The sequence below is a fragment of the Mytilus edulis genome, chromosome 6 (assembly GCF_963676685.1).
Source record: "Mytilus edulis chromosome 6, xbMytEdul2.2, whole genome shotgun sequence".
NCBI lineage: Eukaryota > Metazoa > Mollusca > Bivalvia > Mytilida > Mytilidae > Mytilus > Mytilus edulis.
Genome location: NC_092349.1, coordinates 61698907 through 61723643, shown reverse-complemented (window position 1 = coordinate 61723643; position 24737 = coordinate 61698907). Strand labels below are relative to the sequence as shown.

The following is a 24737-nucleotide window of genomic DNA, read 5'->3' as shown; positions in this document are numbered from 1 at the left end:
GAAAAGAAACGCAATATAATCCTTAGGCTATCAAACTTGATAGATAGGGATGATATCCTTAGTGCTGCCACAAAACTGCCTAGGGGGTGTGGATACAGTGTGGTACCGGACCTCCCACCCTCACTTGCAGTTCGTCGCGGTGAACTCCTGGCAGAGAGAAGCAAGATGTCCATTGAGGAAAAAAGAAAATTCAGACTTGTATACTTGAAAGATCCACATTTCGTCCAACTCGTAAAGAAAAGATTATAAACATTACGCGTCTAGTATAGATAGTTATCAAAAGTACCAGGATTATAATTTAGTACGCCAGACGCGCGTTTCGTCTACATAAAACTCATCAGTGACGCTCAAATCGAAAAATGTATAAAGCCAAACAAGTATAAAGTTGAAGAGCATTGAGGATCAAAAATTCCAAAAAGTTGTGCCAAATACGGCTAAGGTAATCTATGCCTGGAATAAGAAAATCCTTAGTTAAAATAGAGATCGTTTTGAAAATCGAATAATTATCGCTTTCAAGATTTATTGGAACATTGTAATAAAAATGATGCTACTTTTACTTTTTTTCACCTTTAGTTACTTTTTTTGTTAGCTTGTTTATATTTTTATTTTAAATGTACCTTTTCTCTTTATTTAGTTTTGTAATGCGCCAGGCAAAATTTTATGTAACACTATTTGTGTTAATCGTGAGTTCTCCTCTCAGTATTAACTTTTCTTAACGTAAATAGTGGGTGTGGCATAAAGTTGTACATTTCACATTCCTGTAGGCGGAGTCTTGTGTATTCATAATGTAAACATTTGGATACCCGGAATCTCTCTATAGTCTTGTTCTGCTACAATCACACAACACAATAGAACCCTCCGTGGATAAACACATGTTATTATTTAATTACAAGTCTCGTCACATAAGTGCTGTTTATAGGTAAAAGCAATAAGAACAGGGTTTACCCTTCCACCTAAGTCCTACACATGCATCTTTTGATTTATTTATTTTTTCAAATTTCAGATCCTGAATTCATACAATAAGTGTAAATTATATTTATATGATTTGTTCAATACTATAATAAACAGAAAAATATCTATTTGTTTTAGATACAATCAGATTACGGATAAAACTTAATCTAGGTAACAAGGTATGGTCTCCGTTTTTTTACGCATTATGCTTCCAATTTTGGAGTGAGCTGCAAAACCATAATATATAGTTAAGTAACTAGAAACATTTAGAACTTTCTCAAAATCAACTCCTATATTGAATGGCAGCTTAGACCAAAGTTGAGCATGCTGACTGCTTTTGGTGCTTAAATGCATTATTTATCTTGTGTTTTCATGTTGACAAAATGCTAAGCTGTTTACTGCATTCTGCTTCTGCTGCTTTAGTTTAAGCTTTGTTTTTGTGGTAGCATGTTGCTTGATGTGTATTTGCTTGCTGCATGTTATGCTTATGATTAATTTAACTGTTTGTTGCTCATGCATGACGAGTAGTAGTAAAGTTCTGTTTACATGTGTGTATTGTTCATATTTTACATGTATTTGCTTTGTCTAAATTTCACTGTTTAGTTTAAAAGTTATTAAAACATGGCCTTAACAAATGCTTAAGGGGCTTGTAAAATTTGCACATTCATTATAAAGTGAATTTTGTACTATGTTATACCAACAATACTAGGGATTTAGGGGAATTGTATATATGTTTAATTAATTTTGGCTATATAGTTTTCTACAGTTTATGAGGAGAAAATGATTTACCTGCAGATCTGTTATCAAAATTCTTACTATACCAGGACCATAACTATTACCTAATGAATTTAAACAACTTATTCATGGTCTACTATTTATAATGACCCGGAAGGGGGGGAGTAAAAAAGGAGGGAATTAAAAAGGGTGGGGAGTTATTATTTTGAAAACCCTGAATTGCTACCAAGCTTATTGTGATCTTATTTACTTTATATATTTTTTTACAGATGTCTAAATGTATGATATTGTTTATTTGTCAGTATGTTAAAAATCGAGAATGACATACCATCATAGTTTACTTAAAACATTTGACTGTTGGATAGAGTTACATATCACACCTATTGAACTGTTTGATAAACGACTAGTTTGAAAATAGGATCTCTTGACTGTAGGGGTCTGTCAGAGGAGGTGAAGAGAAGAGATTTTTTTTCAAGATATAGGAAAAGATATGATATATTTATATTAACAGATACACATTGTACTAAAGAAAAAGAAAAGCAGTGGGCACATGAGTGGGGGTATAAGACATTCGTTAGCTCTGGTTCCAGCCGCTAAAGAGGGGTAGCAATTCTAATAAAAAATAGTTTTACATTTACTATTCACCAAGAAAAAAAGGATCAGGAAGGCAATTTTATCCTTCTAGATATGACCATTCAAGATTATCGACTTTCTCTTGTTGCAATATATGGTCCCAATGGGGACTCTCCAACTTTTTTTGAAAATATAAAAGGTCTAGTATCTGGTATAAAAAATAGCTCCATAATTATGGCTGCAGACTGGAATGTGGTGCAAGACTTTGATAAGGACACCTCAAATTATAGAGCTAAAAACAATACAAGAGCACATGATAAAATTTTAGATATGGTAGAGTCCATGGACCTTGTTGATATATGGCGAGCATTAAATCCAGATACAAAAAGATTTACATGGCGTGGTCCTGGGCTTAAGCAAAGCCGTTTGGATTACTTTTTGATTTCATCTGATCTTGAACCATTTGTAAAAAATGTAGACATGGATATAAGTTACAGGTCTGATCATTCTCCAGTGTACCTTACCTTACAGTTTTACAATCAAATTAAACGTAAAGGCACATGGAAGTTTAATAATAGCTTACTACATGATATGGTATATGTAACTGAAATAAAAAAATTGCATTAGGGAAACTATAAATCAATACTCTCTGCCTGGGAATGACCTGGAAACAGAACTATCAGTAAACCCACACATGTTTTGGGAACTCTTAAAATGTATGATAAGAGGGAAAACAATCTCATATGCCAGTTATATAAAAAAGAAAAACACAAAAACTGAAAATGATTTAGAACTTAAGCTTGCTAAATTACTTGAAAATTATGAAATAGACCCCTCAGAATTATTAAATTCAGAAATTAAATTTTAGAAAATGAACTTGTTCAACACAGAGAGAAAATAGTAACAGGTATTATGGCAAGAGCAAAGGCAAGATGGGTAGCAGAAGGTGAAAAATGTAATAAATATTTTTGTAATCTTGAAAAAAGAAATTATAATGAAAAGATAATTCCAAAATTATTTAATAATACTGGGGAGGAAATTTTCAACCAAAGTGAAATTTTAGAAGAACAAAAATCATTTTATGAAAAACTGTACTCCTCAACAAATCCTATTCTTCATCAAGAACATAAAATCTATTTTTTGATGAAAATAATCCTTTTATCCGCAAACTTTCTGATGAACAGAGGTTACAGGCAGAGGGTAATTTGAATACTAATGAATGCTTAAAAACATTGAAAAATATGAAAAATGGTAAATTTCCAGGGATGGATGGATTTACAACAGAATTTTATAATTTTTTTTGGATAGACCTCCATGAGTTTATTATAAAATCTTTTAATTATAGCTTAGAAACTGGATCTTTTTCGGTTAGTCAGAAACAAGGAGTAATAACATGCATTCCAAACGAGGGTAAATCAAAATTTCAATTAAAAAACTGGAGACCTATCACTTTATTAAATGTTGATACAAAAATTGCATCAGCTGCATCAGCAAATAGAATAAAACCTTTTCTTGGGGATATAATTAGTGAAACACAGGAAGGTTTCATAAAGGGAAGGTATATTGGAGAATGTACCAGGCTTATTTTTGACATTATGGAAAAGGCAGAAGATGATAATCTACCAGGTCTTTTACTTTTATTAGACTTTGAGAAAGCTTTTGATACTCTTGAGTGGTCATTTATAGACTTGGCTTTGTCTTTTCTAGGATTTGGTCCTATTTTTTGTAGATGGGTCAAGACCTTATATTCAGAATTTCAGAGCTGTATTATAAATAATAGACATTGCTCTCAATTTTTTAATATTGGTCGGGGTGTTAGACTAAGTGATCCTCTATCTCCATATCTCTTTATATTATCTTTAGAACTTATGAGTGCTGCACTTAAAAATAACCCAGATGGTATGAAAATAAATGATTCTGAGTATCTACTAAGCCAGTATGCAGATGACTCATGTCTCTTATTAGATGAGGATGAGCAATCTTTAGATAAATGTTTATATACTTTAGAAAAATTTTCTGAGTGTGCGGGACTTAGGGCTAATTTTGATAAAACGGAAGCCATATGGATTGGGTCAAAGATTCACTCAAGGGATAAACTAACAACTACAAGAAATTTGAACTGGAATTATTCAGGAAAATTTAAACTTTTAGGAATAAAATTTGATCTGTTCAGTGAAAATAAAACGCTTGTAAATTTTGAAGAAAAAATTAAAAAAAATACAGAGCCTGCTAAATTCCTGGATTTATAGAGATTTAACATATATGGGAAAGATCACTGCCATTAAATCACTAGCCCTACCTATTCTTATTCAATCATTGACAGTTTTGCCAAATCCGCCGGATGATAAAATAAAAGAAATTCAACAAATTTTTTTTAGTTTCTTGTGGTCAGGAAAACCAGACAAGATTAAAAGAACAGTTATGATAGGGTTATTTGAAAGTGGGGGGTTGAAAATGCCAGATATAAGATCCTTTTGTTATTCATTAAAGATGACATGGATAAATAAACTTTTAGACCCCTTGAATATATCCCCATGGAAAACATTGTTAATAGATCAATACAACAGATTAGGAGCAGACAAAATATGGTTGATGACCCCTAATGGTATCCGAAAGATTTCTTCAAATTTTAATAATTTCTGGAAAGATATTTCACTAAACTGGAATATCCTTAACACTGTCACTAATGGCACTGCTGACGGGATCATGAAACAATCCATCTGGCTAAACAAGAGTTTGAAAAGTAATAATAAAACTGTCTTTTACCAGAGGTGGGTTGAATCAGGAGTTTTCTTTATAGGTGATTTACTTGATGAAAACAGTAATGTTTTTACTTTAAAAGAATTCTGCGAAAAATATAATCTTAATATTAATTTCTTGGAATACCATTCTTTGCTGCATATGATACCAAAAGACTGGGAAAATTTAATCACTACTTCAGAGAAAATTACTCACATATCTAACGATAAATTTGAATTTATAAAAAAGCAATAAAAAGTCATGTCAGTTCTTTTATAAAAAAAATTTGTCAATGTATACAGAACGTCCTACAAAACAAGAAGACAAAATGTGTAAGGAACTAGGCACCGATATAGAAAATTGGGATTTCATTTATAGTTTACCCTTTTGTTGCACTAAAAACAACAAATTTAGTATGTTCCAGTCTAAGATTTTACATAGAACTCTCGCTACAAATGCATTATTGCAGAAATACGGGTTAAAAGAAACTAACTTATGTAGTTTCTGTAATGAAACTAAAGAGACTATAAGTCACCTTTTCTGGGAATGTATCCTAGTTAGAAATTTGAGGTTAGAAATTACAGCACTTTTTCTAGTTGAAAATAATTTAACTTTAATTCTTAATGTGGAGAATATTGTTCTTGGGTCAGAGTCTTGGGATATATCCCTAAACTTATTCACTATTCTGGTTAAATATTACATTTATACATGTCGCTTTAATACTTCATTACCGACTCTTACAGGTGTCATAGCTATGATAAAACATTCCTACCAAATAGAAAAAATATCTACCTCCTTTTTACAGATCCCCTAGAGCAAGAGAGAAATTTGATAGTAAATGGGAATTAATTAAAAACTTAGTTCACATGTAAGAAAAGATCTTTCTATTTATGTACTTACTTAAGGCTTTATAATAGTTCATGTAGAATGAATAATATGTTGATGCACATCACAACTGGACAGTGATTTGTGTGCATCTTACAAGTACGATCTATGTTTATTGCTATTGTTATATATATATTGATATACTAGTTTTTGTTTGATTGTATTTGAATTATCTCCCCTTGACCTAGGTTGACATTTATTATGTGACTGTGTCCAACATGTTGTCCAACATGTTATCTGTTAATGATCTCTGGTTGCCTCTCCTGGTACCTCTCATGTTTTACATCACTGTATAGACAGTGATGCATGTGGCTAGAGGAGAAGGCTGATGCAATCATTAACCTTATCAGCATATTCGGGTATTCTAATCCAGAGTTATAAAGGATGTGTATGATCGCGTAGAAAATTTAGAACAATTAGCATAATTAACTTTTTAATTTTAAAATTGAGAATGGAAATGGGGAATGTGTCAAAGAGACAACAACCCGCCCAAATAAAAAACAACAGCAGAGGGTCACCAACAGGTCTTCAATGTAGCGAGAAATTTAGACTGTTATTGAAAAATTTAATATCAATATATGTATTATGAATTAACTATATAATTATGTATCACAATATGTACTTGGTGTATTTTCAGATGAAATTAAAATAAATTACAAAAACAAAGTGTACATGCAAGTGCAGTCCAAAACGATCAGTGCGTAATAATAATCTCATAGAGAATACAATATTATATATGATATATTATACTTGAAATAAAGAAAATAAATATATCGAAAATTATATGTCATAAGTAGCATTTGCCTTTGCCATGAATATTTTATATAATTGTAAACTCTGTCATTCAGTCGAGTCTTAATTAAAAATAGAAAACGAATTGTTCCGATGTTGTTGTTTTTGGTTTTTTTTATTTTATCGTTTATAATATTTCTTTTAGATCTTCGAATTTGGCATTATCAAATGTTGTAAAATGCACAATGACTCTTCATCTTATTTCATCAAGAGTTCTACGAAGGGTATCAATAGTGGGAAGGAGTTGTCGGTCCTTCAGAATAACCTGAGGTCATCACAGATTTTGCTGTTTCTCGTTTTGTTCCTTTTGTTTTTCTGTCGAGCCTGCAACTGTAGTTGCATAAAGCTCGTCATAGGGATAGTGATCCGGTGGCGGCGGCGGCGGCGTTAGCTTACTTCTTAAAAGCTTTATATTGTAGAAAGTTGAAGACATGAAGTTTATGTCAGTCACATGTCCAATGTCCTTGACCTCATTTTTATGGTTCAGTGACTACTTGAAAAAAGGTAAGAATTTTTGTAATGATGAATTCTCTCCTATTTTAAGTAATAGGATAACTATATTTGGTATATGCGTACCTTGCAAGGTCCTTATGCCCGTTACACAGTTTTCACTTAACCTCGACCTCATTTCATGGATCAGTGAACAAGGTTAAGTTTTGGTGGTCAAGTCCATATCTCAGATATTATAAGCAATGGGTCTTGTATGTTCAGTGTATGGAAGGACTGTAAGGTGTACATGTCCAACTGGCAGGTGTCATCTGACCTTGACATCATTTTCATGGTTCAGTGGTTATAGTTAAAGTTTTGTGTTTTGGTCTTTTTTCTAATACTATATGCAATAGGTCAACTATATATGGTGTATGGAAGTGTTTTATGATCATCATGTCAGTCGCGTAGGTTTTATTGGACCTTGGCCTCACGGTTTATTGCTCCGTGTTAAGTTTTTGTATTTTGGTCTGTTTTTCTTTAACTATAAGCAATAGGTGAACTATATTTGTTGTGTGGAAGAATTCTTAGCTGTACATATGCCTGCTTGGCATGGTTCATCTGAAATTGACCTCATTCTCATGGTTCATTAGTTAATGTTTAGTTTTCTTGGTTTATGTTAAGTTTATGTGACAGTTGTGATAAAGCTATATATTTAGGATTATCAATATAATATCAATGATTAGTTAAGAAGGCGAGACATGTCAGCGTGTGCACTCTTGTGTCTTGATCATTAGTCATATACTATTATTGGATGCCCCTGGTATCTACATTTTTTTTCACTGTCTTAATGTACTAATTTTTGTTAGGTATTTTATATTTATTTAAGTAGTATTAACTGACGGAGACATCTTCAATGCAATACCTTATTAAAAGTACTCTACAAAACGTTTCATGTACGCGTTGGATTATATATAAATTGTATATTTTGATTTGTCAAAATACAATTGCAGTTACTGTTTAAGAAGAGATATGAATACACAATAATTATGAATAACTCAACATTTAAAGAATGTTTAATGCTATTTGCAAGGAAATGGACACAGTATATCAGTTAAGCTAACTGATCCTTTAAAATGGTTCAGATAAAGAAAAGTAAAACTAGTCTGCGCTAAAAGGGATTTTTCAACACATAGTAAGGCGAATATAATTTCATAATACATATCTCAGTCTGTGGTTGATTAAAAATCTCAAAAGAGATTACATATATTTTATTGTTAAATTATGTAAGCCTCATTGCTGTCCATGTTTTTCATAACCTGCCTATTTCCGTAGTACTCCTGTTCCCCTAGGGTAGTCTGCAGTAAAAAAAATTATGAATTAATGAATATAAAACATGTACAAAATAGTTTATGTCATTGATATAGTTTGAAATAAACTACCATTTTGTAACTTTGCAACAAAGAACAAGACGGATGCCACTTGAAGAGCAGGGTCTGCTGTTTCTAAAAAACAACAAACGACACAAAACAAAACAACAGCGTACAAAACAAAACATAAAAAACTAAAGATTAAGCAATACAGACACCATCTTAAAACCGGGAATGATAGCAGGTGTTCAAGAAGTGTTAGCAGTTCTGTGCTAAATGTGACGACTTCATGGTACTCTTAAATAAAGACGTTAATAAGCTATATCAACTGACTACTCATCACTTTATAGGGTATTTGCAAATGAGTTTTATATTACCATAAGACGTCACAAAATGGTTAAATAAGCAATCGGTCATGTAAAACTTTAATCCTGCAACTTCACTTGAAAATATAGTATGACAAAGGGAAGACAGTATTTTAATGGAATACACAACAGGGCAATTGAAAAAAAATCAGAATTAAAAAATACAAGCACCACTAAAGCGAAAACAGGAATACCTTGAAAACTAGGAATGATGTCAAATGCTGGTGTATGGTAAGTAAATTCTATTTCACATGTGGCACCTGTCGTGTAGCTTTTTAAAACAACATAAGTGACCATACAGAACAGCAATTAAAAGCAATAAATATTGATATGGAACAAAAAATAAATGATACCCCTGTCAAATATGACAACTCCATAGCGCTGCTAACAAGTCTATTATATAATTATCTCTATCTAACAGATGACTTTTTGAAAATTGAAACATCTTCATATTTTTGTGATATTGTTAAACATATAACGACTTAGGTGAATAATTAACCTTTAGATAGTTTAATTCCGATATCATTTTTTTTCATTAATTTGTGAATAAAGCTGATTTGAAATACATGCGAACAAATTAGCAATGCAAAATTCACAAATAAAAGTACACGATAGAAAAAGTACATATACAGTAAGTTGATGATAATTTGTTATCTGTCAACGAACATGAAGAAATAAATACTCACGATTGCAACTTTTACAACATCTTGAATGCATGTAATTCGGGTTCTTATAGCATTCTCCACTTTGAGCCCAGGAACGACAATTAAGGTTCTGGTCAATACAACCTACGATAAAATGTTCAAGCATCTGTATAAGTAACTAAACCAACAATATTAATGGTACAAGTATCTTTTATAAGTAACTAAAACTACGATAGCAATGTAAAGATATCCTGTATAAGTATCTAACATTGCATGCTTGGCATTAAACAGTTGCCAGAATAATTAATCTAACTAAATGTATAATTGTGTTCTTTCAGTTGTCGTGCAGCACATTGGAAATGATATGCAGTGTGCTATTAAGGGGTGAAGCAATCATCTAGTGTGTCCGCTGGTTGGTAGCCTTTAAAATCAATTTATTCAACATTCATAATTTGTATACTATTCGAACAATGTCTTCATCATTTTGCTATAATATGCTTACATTTTTTAAAACGTCGAACGGAAATTACAAATTATGCAGGTAGTACGAGCAGAAAATATCGTTTAACTATGACGTATTCTCCCACCTACGATTGTAATGTATACTTAGTCTTACTATTACAACTTTTACAACAGCTGACACGCATATAACCAGGGTTATTGTCGCATTCTCCAGTACTGGCCCAGTACATACATTTTCTGTCCTTGTCTATACAGTCTACAAAAAGCGATAATACAACGGACATCTTGATAAATACTGTTTACTACCTATGAGGCCCTGCAGTTTAATACATACGATGGTCATAGACACTAAGTACACTATGGAATTGACCAATTAACTTCAAAAGAAGGGTTATGTTTTTTTTTATTAAAACAATATTCTGATCTCCAATTTTATGAGAAATACACATATTGTGGTCAAGCAGATGACAAACTATTCTTCTGATTTCTGATTTCTGATTTTAATATTGTATTATTTGTTAGTTAGCCAGTGACGTAATCCTGTATGTATGGGATCAATAAATTCCATGTGTGGTGAGAGCGAGGCTAGCACGCTATGTTATAAATCTATCTTACCGACTATCTTAACGTGTAAAATTTAGAAGAATGACCTATCAAAATGAGTCTTCAATACTGTTAGCATTAAGAAACTACTTCCATTGATCCTATAAAAACAAATGTCAACAATAACAACTTGTTATGTTTAAATGTGTTTTATGAATTTATTTTAATCTTAATCATCAATTTCGTAGTCTGTTGAAACCTTTAAGATTTGTTCTCAGTACCGTTTTGTTTTTATAAAGGGACGTAACACCATTACTAACCGTGTATGAAATTAGCCCTGCCCCCTTTTTACCTAATATGGAACATAAAGAGAAGTAACACCAATACTTACCGTGTATGAAATAAGTCCCGCCTCCCTACTAACCTAATTTGAAATATACACGGTCTCCACGCGGACGCTTTTAATAAATCATATTCCTAGAATTGTTTAGGAGGTCAGATAAATAATAAGCCTTATTTCGGAAAAAATATTTTGGTGATAGCGTTGTAAAACTAAAAAAAAAATTATTCAGAAAAAAGACATACCCTTTTTTTGAAGCCAAATGATCGGTCTATAAATGTTTTTTTTTAAATACATGGATATGGACAGTATTCTGCTGGACCCGTATGCATAAAAACCCCAAGTTACTTAATCCTATCGTAGTACTAATTGTCAATATAGAATTTGATGCGACTGTCATACAAGTGAGAAATTTATCTAGCTATAAAACCAGGTTAAATCTACCATTTTCTACACATGATAATGCCTGTACTAAGTCGGAATATTACAGTTGCTTTTCGTTCGTTTGATGTGTTTGAGCTTTAGATTTTGCAATTTGATAAGAACTTTCCGCTTTGAATTTTTCTCGGAGTTCATTTTTTTGTGATTTTACTTTTTATCGTATGACATGAAGAGAATTTGTCCTTTCGGAACAAACCATAACTTAAGTAGCTTTATGCATATGGGCAATGCTGTTCGTGTCCATATATTAAAAAAAAGGCAGAAATTCTTGAACAATATCATTCAACTTATTTCTCCAATTTTTTATGATAAACTGCTAAAGGATCATAATGTGACACGTGGCAAATCCAGATCAACACTATAAAAGACCTATAAAATCCTATCGTCATTAAAATCTGTTTTTTAATCCAAAACATATGCGTATATATATATAATAACAAAAACAATATTCTTTTTCTTAACATGTTATTCACAAATGAAATAGGAAATTCATTTTTTGATACATTATTATTGTAATTGAATTCATATATATCAATGATATATATTGAATTCATATATTCGGGGGGATAGATTTCTAGAAACGGCAGAAACAAAACAAGGGTAACAAAAAAAAATCAATCCGGAAATAATCTGCCGTATATTTTGATCTTTACCGTTAACCACTTATCAGTTTCAACATTCCAACCTAAATACCGAAACCGTTAACCACTTAATCATTCTAATTATCAAACTTAAACTCCATACCTTTACCAAGCATAGTACCGTTAACAGCACTGCTTACAACTACAACGAATAGAACGACAACAAACAACTGCATCTTATGTATTTCTGAAAAAATGATTTGAAACAATGGTATGCAATAAATCAATAATCGCCTTGATTTAAGAACTACAAAATCATTCAAATATAGATAAAGTACAACATCAAATCAAACAGATTTGGATGTCAACCGATGGATGTATAAGATGAGAAATCGCTTCAACACTATCATCCATACAAAAATGTTATAGGGAGAGGGAATATAGAACACAAAAGTACAAACCATTTGCTAATATCTTCAGGAGACCCGAATACATTTTGTATATACAAAGTTAAAAACAATATATGCTAAGCGCCATTTCTTATTTTTTGAAAATCGAATTGAATTCATACTTCCAACGCTACATACTTGAGACGGGCATGGTAACTTTTTAATGTCTGATATATTAAAAATGCTATATGAAGATGTACAAATGATGGATGAATTTATTTTTTGGTACTTAAATGTACGTATTTACAAACAAAAACTGTTCTTTTACATTAACAGGCACCAATTGATTGTTTCCATTTTGTTATAGCCTTATTTCAACACAAAGTTAAAGTTCACTCAATGGAATCCACATTTTAAAAGATGGAATTTACTAAATCATTTAATGTCAAGATATTTGAAAATGTCAAGATATAATATGAACAGAATAGATTTCAAACATGGTAGTAATACCAAAAATGAAAACATAATCATGTCACATTTTTCATTTACATTCTAAAATAACTAAGATATCCTTAAATGAATTAGAAGTAAAGGCCTTTGAAAACCCAAACATTTCACCACACTAGATCCATTACAAAAATGTTTACTTGATTCTTTTTATCGTCAATATAAGCATGTATTATACTGTTTTTTCTCCGTTGTTGAGGCATATGATAGAAATATTGCATATCGGATGTATTACATCTGATGTCCGACGTCCGTATATTTGTAACTTTATGAACCACTTAAAAGGATCAATATATTAACCTATTATTTTTCAACATTGTTGAAGCATATGATAGAAGATAAAAACATATTAGATGTATAATCAGCCCTTGGGCTAATATTGAACCTTAGGATGATTATACAACTGATGTGAAAAATACCATGTAATAATTTTTATATGATTTGCATATTAGGGAAAACGTTGATATGATTGGTCGAGAGGACTTCCGGTAGTTTATCTTGACGTTGTTTATTTTTCGATAGACGACGTTGACCGAATTTGTTTTCGTGACCAATGTAAACAAGATAGCGGCGATAATAACACCGACGTTAATAAAATTTATTTTCGCTGCACGTTAATCGTTAAATTAAATAATAATAAAAAAACATTCGTTTGAATGATAATAAGAGTTTTTGAAGTTTATTTTTTATTAGATAGCAAATTTCATTGAGTACACATTTTTGCGTTAAACAACAAATATATTCATGCGCCATGCCTATCCACTGACACAAATATACAATTTACGTGTGATAGAGGTTACGAGTGTGGAAAAAATATAATGCTTATCTCCAATTTTAAAGAATTATAAGGATTAAACGCCTTTTTAAAGGAATTTATTGGTGTATAAACTGGACCAAACCACTCACAAAACATATCATAAAAGTCCTTCGGACTGTTATTTGTTTGTGAGTGAATTGTTCGAGTTTATATACCAATAAATCCCTTTAAAAAGGCGTTTAATCCTATAATAATCTAAAATAATAGCCTCTATCATGTCTATTCTATCATTTTAAAGTTTTGGGGTTTTTTTTTAACTTTTTGTGAAATAAGTTACCTTTAATAAGATATAGAGATTAACTGATGTTCCAATCTAGCTAATAAATAAAAGAATGATAAATCAAGGTAACAAACAGTCATAAAAAAGCAGGCATTCAAAGAGTTTTTTCCGAAGAAAAAAATAGCGAGAGAGGAAAACAAAAAAAAAAATGAAAAAAAGAACTAAATGAGAGAAAAACCAAAAGTCATTTTAGAACCTTAATCTGAAAATAGCCGTCTTCAATCGTCTTTGAAGAGTTTCATACATTTCCCAGTTAAGTATGACAGCTGGGTAAACGATTTTGAAGTATAAAGATCAATATCATTGCATAGTGCAAGACAAAAATTACTGTTTCTGGAATACATTTTATCAGTCATCATTTCTTTTCATAGAATTTTGAAAAGATAAAAATTAAAGGTTAAAACGTAAAAGAGTTCAAATGCAATACATTAAACAGATTTTGAAGAAAATTTCTCAATTTCAAACTGTCTTGGAGTCTAACTTTAAAAAAAACATATGTACGAGAACATAGAACTTACCTTGTTTGGTCTGACTAAATTCAGTTACCAAACTACATTTTTATATGTTTATATATACCATTTGGTTAAGTTATTATATGCAATATGAACCATCATAAGATACTTCATGATAAAATAATATTAATTACATGCTATATATACATGTAATTAGCACATAATACCTAATTTTATGACTGTCATTTTCGTTTCGTCACATAAATGACAATAATTGTAAATGTTTGTCTCCTTACATATTACTTAGTGAAATTTAGAAATTTAGAAAATTAGAATTGTAACTTATGACAGCTTGTTGACAAATAATTTTACTAATATTTGGGTCTAGTTGATTCTCATTTGCACGATTTTGACATTTCAGCATCATGTTTTGAGACTTTATATTACTTTCGATATTATCCCTACAAGCAACACTATATGAATAACGATTAATACTTAAATATTACTCATACTGTCGACAATACAGCTGAGTACAGGTATACATAAAAAATGCTGTGATGGTTTATATTTGACACAGATTCCTACTTAAGTTATTAACCCTACTAGCAACACTACAAGAATACAGATTTTAAATTATTCAGAGATTACTATTACTAGCAACACTACACGAATACAGATATCTACTTTATATATCACCGCTACTAGCAACACTACAGAAATACAGATTAATACACGTGTTTGTCTACAAAAGACACATCAGTGACGCTCGAATAAAAAAAACTAAAAAAGTACCATGTTGAAGAGAATCGAGTTCCCAAAATCCTCAAAGGCTTGGCAAAAAACTGCTATCATGGTTTTATTTTCCGGGGGTGGGAAATCCTAAGTGTTTCAAATATTCAGTTTTATTAACAGTTGATTTATAATTATGACTATATCAATAATAATTCATGTCTATACAAAAGTGCAGACAACACTAGGTTGAATATCTGTATCATCTAAAAGAAAAATATCAAATATACGACAGTCATATAATATTCCATTATATTGACAACAATGTGTGAGAAACACAAACAGACATAATAAATAACAATGTAAAAAATTAGGATACAGCAGTCATCATTGTGTTATAATCTTAATCATTACAAAACAAAGAAAAAATTAATGGCATATTGTCAGGAACCTCATGCTCAGGTGTTTTCATTTGTTGATGTAGTTCATTATAATGTTTATCAGTTTATCAGTTTACTTATACATGTTATAATACAGGTTTAATAAAAGTTTAAATTCCGTATTTGTTCTCGAGCCCCTATACTTTCGTATTCTTAACCTTGTACGTGTTTGTGACCTTTCCACTTTGTGACGTCACTATCATACGTACGCCACGTTTAGAATATTCTAACGGTCGATAAAGAACCTTGCATGACCTTAACTTCATTTTTAGGGTTCATTGATCAATGTTAAGTTTTCATGGTTAAGTATGTCTTCGATGTGCAAAAGGTCCATTAAATATTTGAAGCGTATATGGTGTTCTATTATCGAATGATGTACATATTATTATAATGACGACTTCAGTTATCCTGTTGTGCTATCTTTAAATCAAAATAATACTAATTAACAATGAACACTGCCTCTTTCTTGATCTTGATATCTTTACCATTAAAGATGGCATATTTTGGCTTTAATATTAATTCACTTATACGGTGTTTACATCGGAAATAAACACATTTATTCTAAAACCAGTTGTTGACATAATACGGGTTATGTTCCTCTCATATATTTTATGATGGTTTTATACTCACCCCCTTACCGGAGAAATTGTGCTTGATATTCATATGATGCAAACATGATCTTTCAGTCAGTGTTATAGATTCTTGCCGTCTTGTTCCATCTTTATTATGAGGCAGACTTCATACAGGAACTTCTTTGGAAGAAAGATAAGAAACAATATTCTTTTTACTTTACTTTCCGCTAAATAGATATTGTTTTCCTATTAAATAATTTAAAATTTGGTGACTGTTGTACACATTTTAAATCGAACTAGAGATAAATGATACCAGAGATATAGTTAAGTCTGCCTCATATCTTGACTTGATTTAAAAATTGACAATGAGAGTCGGTTGAACACAAAACTTCACGACAAAAAAAATGAGTTCAGCTTCCCAATTGTGAAATTGCCATTTCTATGCAGCAACATTCGAGCAGCACCTGCATAAGAAGTATATATATCCCAATTGATACGATTTTCCCAACCCGGTATTTTCTATGATGATATCCTTGATAGATGGTTGCTGCTCACAAGGAAGCTATTAAACCAAAAGTTCCAAATGGGGAAGTTGGAATAATCTCTTCGTACATTTTACTGACGCCATCACGAGTTGTTTAACCATTATGGCATAACCGTTTCACAGATGATATTGGATATATTCCTCTATATGCCGTAACTACAATACCCTTCCATTTTAACGAATGTGACCTACCGAATTAGACTATTTACTAGGGTTGTAATAACATTAACATTACAACGGGTGCCACATGTTGAGCAAGATCTGCTTACCTTTCCTGACCTTTTTGTCTTTAGTTTTCTATGTTGTGTCTTCTGTACAATTATTTGTCCATTTATCTTTTTCTTTGTTTGCTATGGTGGTGTCAGTTTATATTCAATCCACGAGCTTGACTTTCCCTCTGGTTTCTTACGTCCCTCTTTCAATTGAGGTCTGTTGCTTGCAAGTCTGTAACTGCTATAGTAATCGTTTGTAAAATTATGTATCATTGTCATTTTGTTTAGTTTCTTTTGTTACTTATTCTGATATCGGACGCGAACTTCTTTTAAACTGAGTTTTACTTTGTGTATTGCTGTGTGTTTGTTTTTTCTACATTGGGTAGAGCTATAAGGGAAAGGTTGAAATTTCAAAAATATGTTTAAAACCGCCACATTTTTGCGCCTGTCCCAAGTCAGATTTTTGTCAGTAACAATTTTAATTTTAGTTTCTTATATATTTCGGAGTTAAGTATTGCGTCCATCATCACTATTCTGGTACACATTTTTGTTTAGAGGCGTACGCTTTCGGGTGCAGGATTTTCCCGCTGTATTGAAAATCCTATGGTGGTTTTCGACTGTTTTTTGCTCTTTGGTTGGGTTGTTGTCTCTTAAGGTGGTATGGGTGTCTTCCTCCATCTTGGATTGTAAAAAACAGAGAATCAAAGGTCCAGATTTTCCATCAAGTTAGCAAAATTTGATGCAGGAATGCAGATGTTTAATGTACATTTTCATTTAAAAGTACCAATTTATCAGAATATAACTTCAAAATATTGATATTTTTGCAAATGTTCATTATTTTTGGTTGTTTTTATTTTTTTTAAAATTGGCATTTTAAGGGGAGGTAACTCTAAAACAAGTGCATTTTCTGAAGGATTCTGTATGGAATTTTCCTATTTTGTATTGTAGCCGGGAAAAACGTACGGTGACCCTATCTTTTCTTTTGATATTCTCAAAGCAGTGTCTGAAAGCTATCTTTTCCTGAAGTATTTAACAATTCTATCATTTTGTTTAGTTTCTAATCACAAAATGGTGTTTTTTCCTGTATAATCCATACAAAATGTGTCATTTTGTCCCGTCGTGTAGCTTGAGAAAATGCGCGGTGACCTATCATTTTTATTATATTTTTCAACATATATCAATAGATACAACGTTTTAACAAAGTATGAACAAATTCTATCATTTTTATTTTAGACTCCCATACCACCTTAAATACATTCCCCATTTCAATTCTTAATTTTATTTAGGAACCATGTAACCTCAGGTTTCCAAAATATTCTATAGAAACCCCAAATAAAAAAAACGGTGTTTTGAAATGCACAAGATGTTTTACTGCAATGAACTGTCAAGAGAATATTTTGTTTTCTATCTATTTCTGTATGCAACTGGATGTGACGTACTATGATTTAGTTGTATTACACTAAAAGAAGACTTTTATGTTGATTAAACTGAATGTGATATATTTCCCTTTGTAATACTGATTAATTCAAACATTCCTGTCAAGTATGGTTCAATTTTGTCAAAATAACCCAAAAACATTCATGATGAATTATTCACTTGCAACCTCGATGGTTAATTAGATGGCGTCTTGACGAAAATACATACTAAAAGAAGTTATATTTTCTCGACCTCATTCCCAGTCAATTCTTTATTTTCTACTTTTGATATTTTGTAATTTATAAATCAAATCGGTTAACATGAATTTGATAGTGCCACTTTTAACCAATAGCGTATAATACTTTTCAATTTCATTTCTTGTATTTGTTACTTATGAGCTAAAACAGTTTATTGTTGTTGCTTTTTATGTTTATTCGATTAAGAAACATCTTTTATTTTCTTATTTTAAAAATTAAAATGTGTTTATTTTCATAAAAACATTAAAAGTACAAGTAAAAAATATAAGGAAGTGATATTTAGTGATATCTATTTATATCAAATATGAAATCATGTAGTTCAATAGGTAACCCGATTTAATGGAAAGTACTATATTGTTAAGGAAGTGCACTTGCAAATACTTAATCTACTCGACAATAAATAAAGAACAGAATTTACATATGTTAAAGGAAATTATGACGTCTTAATCACGCAGGTATATTAATAACGAGGCGAGCTTAATAGCAAAACCACAGAGGTAAGCACGTATATATGAATATTTGTAATTTTGCACATACTTGTTACCAACTTCTATACGAGTTATGCTACAACTACAACGTTAACGGTGATTATAAGATTGTGTTATGCTGGTTGAAGGAAAAGATATTTTGACGGTATGGTGTGACTCTTATATGTGTGTTTCTTCTTATCATGTAGCCCCTTAATTTTATAGACATCCTTGACTTTTAAATACGTTTAAGCTTTCATAATAAAAATTAATCTAAATCAAGAGGCATATGTTCATTTATGACATTTTTTTATTTCATTATACTTTCCTACATTGATACAGACCAGTAATTGTTTTCTTCCTTATTGTGAAACATTTAATCTTTTCTCAAACTTTTTTGTTAATTAGGTAGGTTTGGATAAAAATGTATAGGTTATTTTAAACATAATAATTTTTCTAACATAAAATCATATTATCTCAATATATATCAAATGAGAAATGTTAATGTGATGAGTCAACGAGACATTATCTCCAGAGACCAACTTTCATTGGATGTTTTACAGCGTTAGTCGACAACGGCTTTCAACAAAGACAAAATGCAATACCGTATAGCTAGCGGTAAAAGTCACCGACATGGCAAAATATAAGGCAATTCAGAAATCAACAACCTAGTGTATAAATATAGGAGGATGTGGTATGAGTACCAATGAGACAACTCTCCATCTAAGTCATAATTTATAAAAGTAAACCATTATAGCTCTAGGTACGGTATTCAACACGGAGCCTATGCTGACACCCAACAGCAAGCTTTTAAGGGCCCCAAAAATTACACGTGTTAAACAATTCAACATGTTCAAACGGGAAAACCAACGACCCAATCTATATAAAAAATGTTTAAACAATGGATTTTTTTCTGACTTTTAAAAAATATACTTTATAAAAATTAAACATATATACGAATTTAAGAGAATATGATAAACATTTTTGAAAAAATGACTGGTCTTTGCCTCCCACAATGTGATATAAACAAATCTTTAAACCATGCTACGAATAAATCCCCGTTCACATAAAGCATCCAGTCTCCTATAGGTAAATCATCAAGATGTATATTACTCGTTTCTAAAATGTTCAAAATAAATTATTTAATTTATTGTAAATAATAATTTATTTTAAATGAAGTATTGTTTCTTTATTATTATGAGGCTGACTTCATGCAGGAACTTCTTAGGAAGAAAGATAAGAAGTTAACAATATCCTTTAACTCTACTTTCCGCTATATAGATGATGTTCTTTCACTAAACAATTCAAAATTTGGTGACTATGTGGAACGCATCTATCCAATCGAACTAGAGATAAAGGATACTACAGATACAGTTAAGTCGGCTTCATATCTTGACTTACATCTAGAAATTGACAATGAGGGTCGGTTGAAAACAAAACTTGTTTAATGTTTAACCCCGCCGCATTTTTGCGCCTGTCCCAAGTCAGGAGCCTGTGGCCTTTGTTAGTCTTGTATTATTTTAATTTTAGTTTTTTGTGTACAATTTGGAAATTAGTATGGCGTTCATTATCACTGGACTAGTATATATTTGTTTAGGGGCCAGCTGAAGGACGCCTCCGGGTGCGGGAATTTCTCGCTACATTGAAGACCTGTTGGTGACCTTCTGCTGTTGTTTTTTATTTGGTCGGGTTGTTGTCTCTTTGACACATTCCCCATTTCCATTCTCAATTTTATTTACGACAAAAGAGTTGATTTCAGCTTTCCAATTGTGAACTTTCCATTTCTAAGTAGCAACATTCCAGCAGCACCTGCATACGGGGTATATACCTCCCAATTGATACGATATTCCCGTGCTTGCATTTCCTATCATGATTTTCTTGATAGAGGTTTGCTGCTCACAAGGAAGCTATTAAACCAAGAGTTGAAATCATCCCTTCGTAAATTTTACGGACGCCATCACGAGTTGGTTGACCGTTATGGAATAACCGTTTCACAAATGATATCGGATATGTTCCTTACGTCGTAACTACAATCCCCTTCCCTTTCATGAATATAACCTACCGAATTAGACTATTTACCGGATTTGTAATCACTTAAGCAACACGACGGGTGCCACATGTGGAGCAGGATCTGCTTACCCTTCCGGAGCACCTAAGATCACCCCTAGTTTTTGGTGGGGTTCGTGTTGTTTATTCTTTAGTTTTCTATGTTGTGTCGTGTGTACTATTGTTTTTCTGTTTGTCTTTTTTATTTTTAGCCATGGCGTTGTCAGTTTGTTTTAGATTTATGAGTTTGACTGTCCCTTTGGTATCTTTCGTCCCTCTTTTGATAATTAATTTCGAATTAAGGAAAACAACATCAAACATCATGCTTATGTTCTTCTAGTAGTTCGAGTTTTGTATGTGCTGACATGAATTATCATTGAAATTAAGATATGTTTATAATTTTATAAATTACAAACTTTTGAATTTTGAAATACTAACGCTTTTTTACCTAAGGAATAGATAATCTTAGCTGTATTTGGCAAACCGTTTAGGGATTTTTTAATCAATTCTTTTCAACCTCGTACTTTATTTGGTCTTCTAAAATTTTTGGATTCGAGCGTCACTGATGAGTCTTTTGTAGAAGAAACGAGCGTCTGGCGTAAATGCAAAATGTAATCCTGGTATCTATGATGAGTTTATTATTGCTTAATTATGTGTCTCTAACGATAACTATATATAAAAAAAGATAAGAAGATGTGAAATGGGTGCCAATGAGACGACTCGCCATTCACGTCACAATTTGTAAAGGTAAACCTTTATAGCGCAGCCTTCAACACGAAGCCTAGGTTCACATCGCACAGCAAGCCATAAATGTCCCCAACAATAACCAGTGTAAAACAATTCGAACAGGATAAATGCTTGCCAATCCATGAATGAGAACAACATTAATTGTCAAATATAAAGGTCTTCATATGTTAGATAGATAAGCATTGATACCAAAGGACAACACAGCATGACACCTTCTTCCTATCGAACCGGGGAGGATGTTCGTAAATAATCTATGAAATGATATTGTGTAAACAAATAAGTAGAAAGAAATATTTTGTTTTCATATCTCTTACAGATACATAGTATGAGTAAAACTGTCAAAGAACGGTCTCTGGAAATTTATCATAATTTATGTGATATCATTGGATCAGAGGAAGTTGTGAAAACAAGGAGAAACATATTTTGTGCATTAGATGGTGTTTATCGAGTTCCACTTTTAACAGTTATAAGTAGTGGAAGTAAAGCAGAAGGTTTAGACCTCAATGGTAGTGATTATGATCAAATGGTGGTTGATAAATGGTTCTGTGTTTATGAGGATTTGAGTAAAGTGTCATTATACACAAATAAGAGAAGTATAATCATGAACACCCATGATACAAAACCAGGATTTACGAAGCTCAGGCTGTTTAATCAACGATTAATATGTGTACCGTATATAAACCAGATTGTGGAGGTTGTAGAAGGCGAAGCGTACATTTCAAGTAAATCATTTCGGGAGTACAATTTGTCAGATGACATGATAATCCATGGACCATGCGCATCGTCACCAAATGATATGTTGGATAGTGTATCGTGTTTGCAGTGTAGAGAATGGATAAAGCCTGCTCATCGATGGATTTTCAGATCCAGATCGCCATGGCCAGATCATAGATTAGTTATGTCTGTAGTAAAGGAAGGCGTTTTATTTGTGCCTATTGGCTGCAGAGGATCAGCTAATGAAGATTTAGAATGGCGAATATCATTTTCAATGGCAGAGAAGCAACTTATATTTTCCTTTTCTCATACACAGTTATTATGTTACGCATTGCTGAAAATAATTTTAAAAGACATAATCAAGAGCAAACACGGGGATCTTATTTGTTCATACTTTCTTAAAACTATAATGTTTTGGTTATGTGAAGAATCAAGTCCTTCAGAATGGCATCCTGGAAAAATAATTTCCTGTATTATGATCTGTTTTAGACGACTGATTTACTGCGTGGAATATAAAACTTGTCTTCATTATTTTATTCCAGAGAACAACCTTTTCGAAGGCAGATTTACTGATAACCAACATAATGGTTTACTAAATACATTGCATGATCTATACAATTCATTCTGGGACAACGTTAACTGTACGAACACATTTCAAAGGTTTAGAGAAGAACAAAGAATGTCATATTTCCCTTATTTGACAGCGTCTTCACTATCATGCTTACCATACACCAGTAGTGTGGTTACATTTACGTGTTTTATAAACATGAAACAAACCATCACGTGTTTAATTGACAATAACCATAATGAAATTAGTGCATACATGTTGGCACTGATTTCCAACCAATGGATTCAATCACCTTATCATGCATATGCAAACAACTTTAAAAGAAGAAACAAATCTGTGTACAAACAATACCAGGTACATTTCAATTGCCTCAATACAGGGATATATTCTGACGTCAATACCGCGTGGTCATTGCTGGCATCTTTTTTTTATAAACATGACAGATTCCATGAATGTATATATATTGTGAACTACTGTTTGTCAAAATGTACTCCTGATAAAATTATGTTACGTTTACACAATAGATTTTGCGAACAGACCTATTTCCAAAGAGTCAAGAAAGCAGTAGGAATTATATTAGCATGCAAATATTTAATCGTTGATATGGTGTTGTTTAAAAAACCATATCACTTATTTCCAGTAGAATTGTTCCATATAATTCCACAAGATGTTAGAAAAGACATCTTCAGAATTCCTGCTGTGGTGTATTTGAATATGTTATCGTTTTTGTGTTTATATCATCTTGGAGATGATAGAGGCAAACTAAATGCTCTCAGGGATCTAGAACTAACAATTCGAAAAAAGTATTTCATTTTTCCGTGTAACTTGTATTACCAAATTGCAAACAAATGTCTACGAATTGCAAAAAGTATGATGTAGATGATAAATATCTTGTGCTTTTTTTTTCGTTTTCTTAAACCAATCAACAGTGACAACATACGTGAATGTTAGTACTGTCAACGAACTTCCGATTTCCTGAAAAAATGTCATATAAAGTCCGATAACAAAATTCCTTCTAATTTTTGAGTGGCACGATTGTTCACGATCGCATTTCTTGGAGGAATCGACATATCAGAAACGCATCAAAATATGTTTTAACAAATCCGACAACCATGGAATTAACTTAAGGAATGACTGTAATATTTTTTTCTGTCTATGAAGAAATAACATAAATAATTTGGTGCACACTGAATAACGCGCATAGCGGGTTATTTAACAGTGTGCACCAAATTTTTTATGTTATTTCGAATAGACAGAAAAAATATTACAGTCATTTCTTATAATTTAATTCTAAATTCCATTTGAAACCGTAGAAAACCATGAAAAAACGTTGATGACGTCACCGTCACATGACTTAATTATGTATATGGGCTCATAACAAAATTACGTCAGCCAATCAGAAGACGCGTTACATCCAAAATTAAATTATTTGTGTGTGACATTTGTTGCAATTTAGTAATTTGTATCTGCCGTGCAAAATACTGAACAAAACGATGTGCCTTTTGCAACATTCATCTGTAACACACACAAATATATAAGGGAAAAGGGAAAGGGAAACGACATGAAAAAACAAACGTCATTATAGATTACAAAAAATAAATAATTTCTTCAAAGACGACAATTGCCTTTTCGCAAAAGAGACTTTAGTTAGTTGCTTTAAAGAAACCTTGCGAGAATTAAGGAAAAGGTAATTAGTGTCTTGTTAAATGCTGTACCAAAATATTGGTAAATGT

At 31.8% G+C, this 24737-nt stretch overlaps 1 protein-coding gene and 1 long non-coding RNA gene across 2 annotated transcripts; one reads left to right on the top strand and one right to left on the bottom strand.

Moving 5' to 3' along the window:
* Positions 1 to 8377: 8377 nt before the first annotated feature.
* Positions 8378 to 10219, bottom strand: LOC139526164 (uncharacterized). The gene is made up of 3 exons (XR_011665152.1): positions 10097 to 10219; positions 9523 to 9624; positions 8378 to 8459 (listed from the first exon to the last, which is right to left on the bottom strand). It is a non-coding gene; the product is annotated as an uncharacterized lncRNA (long non-coding RNA).
* An 8576-nt stretch (positions 10220 to 18795) lies between these two features.
* On the top strand, positions 18796 to 23893 carry LOC139528038 (uncharacterized). The gene is made up of 2 exons (XM_071323823.1): positions 18796 to 18959; positions 22039 to 23893. Exon 2 carries the CDS (start codon positions 22048 to 22050, stop codon positions 23881 to 23883), a length of 1836 nt encoding a protein of 611 aa, XP_071179924.1. The 5' UTR covers positions 18796 to 18959; positions 22039 to 22047; the 3' UTR covers positions 23884 to 23893.
* The last annotated feature ends 844 nt before the right edge of the window (positions 23894 to 24737 follow it).

What these genes read in the sequence shown, in the direction of transcription:
- LOC139528038 (XM_071323823.1), top strand. Translation starts at nt 22,048, where the DNA reads ATGAGTAAAACTGTCAAAGAACGGTCTCTGGAAATTTATCATAATTTA.